This window comes from Orbicella franksi, chromosome 4, assembly GCF_964199315.1.
Source record: "Orbicella franksi chromosome 4, jaOrbFran1.1, whole genome shotgun sequence".
In the NCBI taxonomy this organism is placed as follows: domain Eukaryota; kingdom Metazoa; phylum Cnidaria; class Anthozoa; order Scleractinia; family Merulinidae; genus Orbicella; species Orbicella franksi.
In genome coordinates, this window is record NC_138148.1 from 10,058,723 (window position 1) to 10,068,845 (window position 10,123).

The 10,123-nt window shown below is 41.3% G+C and overlaps 1 protein-coding gene across 1 annotated transcript; it reads left to right on the forward strand.

Annotated features, from left to right (window-relative positions):
• The first annotated feature begins 3,967 nt into the window (after window positions 1-3,967).
• On the forward strand, window positions 3,968-5,991 carry LOC145485744 (vesicular inhibitory amino acid transporter-like). The gene has a single exon (XM_081464362.1). It carries the CDS (start codon window positions 4,091-4,093, stop codon window positions 5,465-5,467), a length of 1,377 nt encoding a protein of 458 aa, XP_081320488.1. The 5' UTR covers window positions 3,968-4,090; the 3' UTR covers window positions 5,468-5,991.
• The last annotated feature ends 4,132 nt before the right edge of the window (window positions 5,992-10,123 follow it).

Genomic DNA, 10,123 nt, shown 5'->3' on the forward strand with positions numbered 1-10,123 from the left:
TGTCTTCGCCTATAGCAAGTAAACATTCAGCTTTTCCACTCACCGAAGTTTAAGCCTCTGAAGTGCCCGCTATCCTGACGAAATTCGTCTCGAAAGAAGCGACTTTGAAGGCCGCCATTTTGAAACTGTCTTGGCAGCCAGGCCGTGTTTATGCGACGTCATTCAGTCCGAATCGAAATTGGCGGGAAGGAGACAAACCTGCGACTGACTTGGCATCCTTCACAAGGTCAGCAAAATCTATTTTTTCCAAGCGATCCACTTCACTATCTTCAATGCTTTCATTTCGGAGTTTGGAGCATGTTTGGCTCAAAATAATATGGTTCAAGAGCAGCCATAACCAAGAGTGGTGGTTAAAAGACTTGTCGTAAGCCATTTGGATAAAATCTCTCGGACGGAATGACGGAATGACGCGGCCTGGATGCTAACTGTACTGAACTTTGAGATTTAGAAGGGAATACAAAGGCATGCCACGTCAAAGGTCAGAAAAGACCAGAAGGCAATCATGTCATTCCAGATTTAGTTCTTTCGGTGTCGATAGCGCCAGACCAAAAATGTGTAATTTGATTTCGTATGCGTTTCCATTTGTTAGCGCACGTTTTTTTCGCACATTCGGTTTCTGTCAGAGAACAAGCTATTTTGCATGCCTGCGTTGTTACCAGAAATGGAGACATTTATGGAGTTCCATCCCCGCCAAAAATCAAAGTTGATCACAACATTCAACTTGACAGTCTAACAATTAACTTGGCAAACATCAACATCATATTTCACTCTTCAACTTTTGTACTCTGTATCACAATCATTGAAACTTTAAACATCGACTTTCAAAGTGACAGTTCAACGTTCAACTTTATCCATCAACATTCATGTTAACATGCCAATAATGATCTTGACACATGGGCTGTCAGCGAAAGATGAAGTTTGAATCTCCAAGTCGAATGTTGAGTCACCAAAGGCGCACCAATCCCGCCAAAATTCAACTTGAGAATTCGACTTTCAAGTTGATAATTTAACATGAAATGTTACGTGTCAATATCCGTGTTTAGCCATGAACATTGCTATTGCTAATGACGTAAATATGTTCACCATGACGTAATGTTCAATTTCTCAAAGTTGGTTTCAACCTCGTTCCCAGGGTCCTCTCTCTTCCTCCCTCGAGAAAGTACCCTGGTTGCGGCTGGTCACGTGTCTGCTAGATTTGTTTTGCAGATTCCAGAAAAATGATTGGAGGGAGGGGCAGGACAGTTAAAGTTTGTCTCCACTGAGCTCACCTACTGAGCCCAGTAGGGAGTGGAATTTGTAACCTCGGCCGAACTCACAGCGAAGGCATTGACACATTCGATATTGGAGTTCAATGCATCAAAGTTCGGCTTAAAGGTTAGCCCTGCATTTGGCTGAATTTTCCCGTCGGTACTTGGACGGTCTTTGGAATTTGTGGTGGTGAAAATAATTGACAAAAAATTTGGAAATGACGACCACAACAATAAATGAACCGCGCGGTGAATTTAATTTCATTTTTCATTCGGCAAAATCACAACGTAGGTATTTACTCATTCGTTTAGAGTTAAATACGTCGTTTGTTCGCCTACAAAGGTAGTTTTGAATTTCATTGAATTACTCCCATCGACAGTTTGACGGTCATTCTATTCTTTTGCGGCGAAAACAAATTACGAAGAACTTGACATCAACAACCACTGAGTGCTGAATACTAATAACTTGATTAAGCAGCTTATATTTTTCGATCGGCAAAATCACAACGGAGAAATTGATGCCTTCGCGTAGAGTTTAATACGTCCAGTGTTGGGCCAAGAGACTAGCATTGAATTTGATTGAATTCATCCAATCGACAGTTTGACGGTCATTCGGTTCTCTTGCTGTGAGAAATTTTATGAAGAACTTGACAACAGCGTCATCGGTCGCGCGTTTGCAAAATCCAACGGCTTTCGTTTTAAAACTGTTTTAGCGGTAAGACCAATTTTCGGCCAAGAAACTAGCTTCTCATTTAGCTGAATGCATCCCGTCGATGATAATTTGACGGTTACTTAATTCTTTTCCTGTGAAAAACTGATTAAACTAATCCGAAGCAGGTTGTTGACGGTTTTTAAAAAAGCACTGAAAAATAAGCAAAGTTCCCCCTCAATTAGCATCTCATACTCATAGAAGTTCAGATCATAGCGACGAAACATTGGTCAGGCAGGATCTCTGACAAACAACTTGCTTCACTTTCAAAATAAATAACGTCTGTATAGCAACGCAACATTTACCTCCCTAGACAGTGTTGCCAAAATTTAAGTTGAGGACTCACCCTCTGTGCGGTTTTGGTTGACACACGTATACACGTGACCAGCCACAACCAGGGTACTTTCTCGAGGGAGGAAGAGAGAGGACCCTGGGAACGAGGTTGAAACCAACTTTGAGAAATTGAACATTACGTCACGGTGAACATATTTACGTCATCAGCAATAGCAATGTTCATGGCTAAACACGGATATTGACACGTAACATTTCATGTTAAATTATCAACTTGAAAGTCGAATTCTCAAGTTGAATTTTGGCGGGATTGGTGCGCCTTTGGTGACTCAACATTCGACTTGGAGATTCAAACTTCATCTTTCGCTGACAGCCCATGTGTCAAGATCATTATTGGCATGTTAACATGAATGTTGATGGATAAAGTTGAACGTTGAACTGTCACTTTGAAAGTTGATGTTTAAAGTTTCAATGATTGTGATACAAAGTACAAAGTTGAAGAGTGAAATATGATGTTGATGTTTGCCAAGTTAATTGTTAGACTGTCAAGTTGAATGTTGTGATCAACTTTGATTTTTGGCGGGGATGGAACTCCATAGACATTTCGCCTCTTTGTCCTTCTTTTTATGATGGTTAAGACAGTGATTACATCGTAGATTAATTATCACGCGGTTCAGTTTATGTAGCTAAGGCAAAGTGCTAAACATGGCGCACGAAAAACTAGGGGAGGGGCGTGGCAACAGTTCACACCACAACCTCGTTCCCAGGGTCTTTCCCCTGGCTTGGGGGTGGAGAAAAGACCCTGGGAACGAGGTTGAGTTGTCCCGGTTAGGCAAGTCAAAGCGTTTATATGAAGAAAAGTTGTCCCGCTTGCCGTGTTACCCAGCCGACCTGCCGAGGCGAGACAACTCGCCCACTCGAGTTGTCTCGCCCCCCGAGACGGGTTCGTAATCCAAATGTAAACGGTTGGTTGATTTTGGAAAAAAATAAGCTAAAAGTTGCCTCGCCAGAGTAACTCAGAGGGAGGGTTGCCTCGGGTACCTGAGACCATGTAAATGCGGCCTGAAATAAACGAATATTTGAAAACATTCAAGAAAAGTGGAAAACACTTGCCTGCGGCTCGTGTTTTCTACATTTCCCTCGTGTTCTCAAATGCCCGTCGTGTTTTATCACAATGTAATACACGGCTTGGGCTTCTTTATTTGTTAAATATCCAACGCGCGCTTGTGGAATAATTGTTAATAAAACCTCTCTTCATTGTTGTTGTTATCGAATGCTACCGATAAGCTCAGTCAATCACATCAAAAGAATTTCCGTAAATCCATGGAGCCGATCAAGTACAAGGCAAATAAATAGGCCAAATGAGAGCGCTATTCCTTTCGAATCATTTTAACCCATTGGAACAATTTATCGATTGATAAACTTGGGATACCGAATTTTATCGATTAGTTACTCTGGCAACGGTGAGCTTTTTGCTTGTAAACCAAGCGTTAATAGGCCATTTCCGAGTTACCTTGTGTCTCTGTATGGAACTGAACGGGTCTTCGAGCGAAACCATTCATATAAAAAATGCGTTTCGCCTACAGATTCAATTTCATGCAAATCAAACTCATTTTCACATCAAAGGTTTTGCTCGAAGACTCGTTTTTTAAAAAAAAAGCACAAGGTACTCGGAAATGCATGGCCTATTGGTATGGGTTTTAGCATAAAAAGCCGGGATGAAAAGCTCACTTTGCTTCTTTTTAAGGATTGACTTTTGAGATAATGAAAGCTGACAAAGATCTTTTGAAAAACACAGGTGTTTGACGTTACTGTTGAAAATTCGCCTCCGTGGGAATGCTTCATGGCTTCTTCAAAATCCAGCTCTTTAGGAATAGCCGCAGCTTATATTCCTTTAGATTGTGAGCAGTTTGACGGGCTTGAGGAAGCTGAAATCTTGACGCTGCTACAGTCTTCAGACGCCGAGAGCTCCTCCGATGATGAGCGTGTTGTTGCCTCAAACGAAAAGATTTCTCAAGACCCCTCATCTGGTGGTTCCTCAGTGTGGAAAGCTGCAGTGAATCTTGTGAACTATATCGAAGGCATCGGGTTCCTTGCTGTACCCTATGCGCTCAAAGAAGGAGGAGTAGCGGCCATTATAGCTTTTATAATCACCCCAATTATCATGTGGTATATGGGAACAATAGTAACTGAGTGTCTCTATGACGAAGATGAGCAAGGAAACAAACATCGCGTGAGGTCAGGATATAAAGATCTAGGCGACGTGCTTTTGCCTAAATATGGTGGTTATATAGTGTCTGGACTTATTCAGCTAGATCTATATTTGGTGTCTGTTTCTTACCTTGTCCTTTTCGGATCTGTCATGCGCCATGACCTCCCGTCTGCGCCCATCACAGAGTTTATGTGGATAGGAATAGCTGGAGGCTTGAACATACCGACAATGTTCCTGAAGTCTCTATCGCAGGTTGCATGGTTGAGTGCTGTCAGCGTGGTCGCTTTAATTGCAGTTGTGGTGTATGTTGTATGGCACGGAGCACAGACCACGGACGAGTGGAACCTGAACACCATCCTGTTTTGGGACACAGAGGGTGTTGTTACATCTTTATCAATTATACTGTTTAGCTACTCCGGTCAGCTGATTATTCCATCAGTAGAGGGAAGTATTACCGACAAAACAAAGTTTGGTAAAGCTTTAACTTTAGCCTTTGTGGTGTCCACGTTGATGAAGTTATCTTTCGCTGTGTTTGCTTTCCTTTCCTTTGGCGCCAACACTGATACAGTCATATTAAATAGTCTCCCCTTAGGACCTGTTCACATAACTGTTGGTTCTTTCTTCGCTTTGAATTGTGTGCTGTCGTATGTCCTCATTATTTATCCAGTGATGCAAACTGTACACACGTCAGCTACCGCACGCATTCAAAATGATAAAATACCTGACTTTGTAACGGACGCAGTGGTTCGCGTCGCAGTGGTTGTTTCGTCAGTCCTCTTGGCCATCTTGGTGCCGAGTTTCTTAGCAATTGTCTCATTTCTGGGTAGTATATTCTATTCTCCATTCTGCTTTATTTTCCCAATTGTCTTGCATTTAAAGCTCAAGTATGATCGTCTTAAGTTACATCAAGTTTGCTTTGGTTCTTTTGTAGTAATTTTCGGGCTAGTCGTATTGATATTAGGTATTCCAGAATCCATTAAAACCCTAATTAACTTTCATGAACAATAAACTAACACTCTGCATGCATTAACCAAAATGCTTGAAGTCCCTAGGACGCGAAACTTTTGTCGGCATAATCTAAAAATATACTTAATGAAATACGCAATTCTAAAGTTTAAGAAGCTTAGGATAAAAGTAGCCGATTTTACAAGCTTGCTGAAAGTTGTGCTATGTTACCATCACAAATTCTACGGCTTTCGAATCGAGCGTATCCTCACGTGAGCGTGTGACGTCAGTTTGTTTGATAGAGTTCAAGCCATTATGTATTAAGAAAAGAGAGCGATAAGGAGCACGATATTGTCGGCTGGTGTACCAAACAATCGGAGTTGCACGAATAATTCATACATAACATTTTCATCGCAGCCCTCTCAAACTTTGGAATTGCCTATTTCAAACACAATATAATGTTATTTCTGACGAATGAGCTTGGGAAGAAGGCAGTAATAAGTATTTTTCCGGCACGGGACACAACGCGGCCTGGGCTCCAGGCCGGTGCATCATGGATAGAAAGAAAGGGGATATGTAAGGGGAAGTGTAGCACGTGATCGTCATCTAGGCCTCTGAATCAACCCTGTTCAGAACTCCGTTCAATTTTTTCACTTCAGTTTGTCAGGTATTTTTTACCGCACTATGGACAGTCCTACCTTTGTAAAGCCTCCGTAGGAAAGGCTACCAATCGCCGGAGCATGAAAAATGGTTCCTACCCAGATTTCCTGCTTTTTTTTCCCGAGGGGATTGATACGAAGAGGATTTTTCTGGTCTCCCTTCTAATCGCACTTCTATTGTGAGCGGTGGCTCAGCTCCGTTATTATTATCTTCTTTTGTATTAGCGTTCTTTACTTGTATTTTTTCTAGTTTATTTAAATGGTATGACATATTTATATTTTGGGTTTTTGGTCCAAAGTAGTGGACACTCCAGCCTAACGTGAATGACATGTTTGTACATGGGGATTTTCGTCCAAAGTAGTGGACACCCCAGCCTAACTTGCATGATGTGTTTGTATATCACGATCTGTAAGTTTAAACACGTTATATTTGTGTACGCTGAAGATTTTGGTCCAAAGTAGTGGACACTCTAGCCATAATGGCAGTCAGATGTGAAGCTCGTTTAGCTTCCGTTATGTTCGTGCAAGTCCTACGTGTACATGTAATATGCTCGTCAAAATACATATTGTATTCACATCTACTTTAAAGATGTGCTTTTTACAAGAATCCACAAGGACGAATTGCACAAGTGGTCGGCGATAGGAGTTTATACCCGTCAACCAACAGTCATTGAATGAGTTATGTAGATTCGTATTCATGTAGTTGCTATAACGTAGTTTGGGTTGGTTCTTGCCAGGCCCTCCCCAAATAAACTTATCTGTCTATTAACTGCGTGTTCATTCGTTGTGAGGTGGAGGCAAAATTTTAAATTACATCTACGCCGAAAAGATATTTTGCTTCATATGCACTTTAAACCTCCTCGATGTTAGCAATCATAGGTAGACGATAGTTACAGAATAGCCTTCAGCGCAAAATTAAGTTAAGGTGGCTCAAAACAGTCTCCAGCAATTAGATTTTGATGGGTCATTATAACTACTCTTTATCACTTGATGCTACAGTCATGGTATCAAAAAACTGCCCAATCATTTGTGAAAATGTTCTTATCATTCTCGTGACACAAAAGGTTACCATAGCAACAGTATGACGTGCTAAACAACACCCTCAATTACAGCTTTAGGGGCTTATAATTCAAAAACGGCACGATAAAATTTTTTGTATTATCACATTTTAATAAGAATGATAAGACGTAACGTTTGGCAAAGTTTTTCAAACAAATCTGTATATAGGGTTCAGAGCCACCTTAAAGTTTTCAAAATTTAAGGTGGCTCTAAACCCTATGTGCAGAATTTTTTTAAAACTTTGCCATAACTTGCGTCTTATCATGCTTATCAAAATCTCATAACGACTCCTCAAAATCTGAATGCTTGGAAACTGTTTCGAGCCGCCTTTAGGCTCTGTGGTTATCAATGATTTTTTGCCAGAAGGTGCAAAGAGTTCACACACTCTGCTTTTACGATACTTCTCTCTAAATTTTGAAATTATTTTGAAATTATGCTTTAATTTTAGCACTAAAACGAAGGGTCTGAGCTTATAACTGAAAGCTCCACTAGACTTGATAGTATGATTACCAAATAAAAACATCAAAAATGACACAATGTTGAACTTATCTTGAGTTCACAATAACTCACAGCTGAACTTTATCCAAGTCTCTGTCTCCTGCTTATCATAGGGCCCCGTCAACTATATTTAGAGACTGTGCAACAATTATCAGGAGGGAGGAGCTGTAAAACCAGAAATACATCACCATAAAGCTACTAGGAGTATTTCTACCACCATATAATGTCATACCTCAAAGGAGGGGGTAACATGCAATATCTTTTTGAAAAGCAGGGGGGTGGTATCTAATTTTCTTATGGGCAAGCCGACTAAAAGATTCGAATCCCACGTAAGACTCACTAAGTCTCATTTCTTACTGGAACTGATTTAATATGAATAAAACATGATTTACACATCATAAAAAATATAACAAATAACTAACAGTAATTAGTAGCAGAGCCATGAGCAATTTACCTGTCTGGTCACATGGCATTTTAGCTTATTTGTAATTAACACAATAGGGGTGGATCAAGGGTCGCAAGAAGGGGTGTTTCATTATGAGAAGTAGCCAACAGAGGGTTTCGTCTCCTCCATAGGTGTATATAAATTTTCAGTACAAATGGAGTGTCAGGTTAACCTCAGGACATCCCCTGATTCGCCCCTGGACATGCTTTATAACCTGACACTGCAGGCGACAAATGAAATTTAAAGCTGGTTTACACAAGCAACGGAGTCGTAGTCGGAGGCGTAATCAGAAGCGTAGAGCGATACAATCTAGTGGAAATCAAACTGACGGAGTCGAAAGCAGAACACCGATTCTGCTCATGATTCTGCCGCTTACGATCTCGTGAAAATTACATTGTCGGAGACGCAACCAGAAGCTGAAGAATAAACCAATCACAATGATCAATTCCGGGCCTTGTGATTGGTTGCTTTTTTCGACTCCCACAATCTTGTTTTCACTGCATCGTAAGCGACGGAGTCGTAAACGGAATCGGAAGAAATGGAAACGTTCTGATTCTTCCGACTCTGATTCCATCGAGCTTATGACTCCGCTTGCTACTCGGATTTTCAATTTTCACCAGGTCATAAGCTCTCTTACGATCCCGAATACTACTCCGACTCCGTCGCTAGCGAAAACCAGCCTTTAGGTGACAAGTTTTAAGAGTATCAAAATGAGACATGTTCTTGTTGATGTTCATGTGTCGTACATCTCCGGCTTATGTTCACCATCAACTGGAGTCCCTCCGGGTGAAATAAAAACAACACAAGCTCTACTCTTTCGAATTTCCAAAGCAATGGTATTCCATCTTCTGGCTTTCCTTCTGTCTTTCTCCTTTCTCCTGGATTTTGATACAATGGTTTTTTAACCAATGGCTTATTGGTAAAGTCTGCATACGAGCCAAGTGGCTCATAAGACCGGAGCTTATCCCGGTTTCTGTAGCATAAAGCTACTAGGAGTATTTCTACTCCCCCCTGGATGGGATGCTAATCCATCGCAGGGTTACCCCCAGCATTAAAGTCGTTAGTACCCATTTATACACAGAGTCTATATTCATCATTGCGCTTAGTTTCAGCTTCAATAGTTCGGAATTTCCTTCTGTCAAGTTACCTCGACTCTCTATAAGCCAGACATTTCTCTAAGAAGGTGCCAGTCCCGACGGTGTCCGTCTTATAGAGAGAGGTGTCAATACTCATGAATATATAGGATAGCAAAGGATGGGTTGTTATTCCGTTTCACGAACGAATTGTTACAAAATTCACGCTTCACGTATAATTTTAGGAAAGTCTGTATACGAGTCAAGTGGCCCACCAGGACGGCACTTATCCCCGGTTTCTGTAGCATGAACGCCCAGGAGTATAACCACTCCCTCCTGGATGGGATGCTGGTTAACCAAACATTAAATTCGCCGGTACCTATTTTATAGAGGCACTGTGAGAGTAAAGCGTCTTGCCCGAGAACACAACATTGGGTGCTTCCCATTTAGCAAAAAAATCCGGAAATTTCGGTTGAAAGTCAAATGGACCGGTAATTTTCTGGAAAATCAGTTCGGAAATTGTAGACTACCTCCAGAAGTAGTCTACAATCATCATTATCAGTCAGTCCTGTTTTGTTATACCTCCCAACTCAAAAAGAGAAAACAACTGCGAATAAATCGTTTGCTTGACGCCGGCTGGCGCACAAATTTGCCGCGGTTTCAAGGAGCACGACCTGATCACGTGCGAGTCGAAAGTTCTCCAATATAATGCTCTTTGTCATAACTTCACGAACAATGCACGTGCGTGTCACACAAGTGTTTTTGACCCCCAGTGTGTCACTTACATGCGCAAATCACGAGGAAATCAGTGTGATTGTGGTCTATTATGCTGTATAACGCACTTCGATCTGGTTGCAATTTCCCCGCCAAAGATTTCTAGACTGATAGTCCTTTACTCGCACAAATCTCCACCTTTAAGCAATGCATACGCGTAAAAGACATGTAGGTCAAAATCACATGTTTTACATAGCAGTCCGCGTTAATA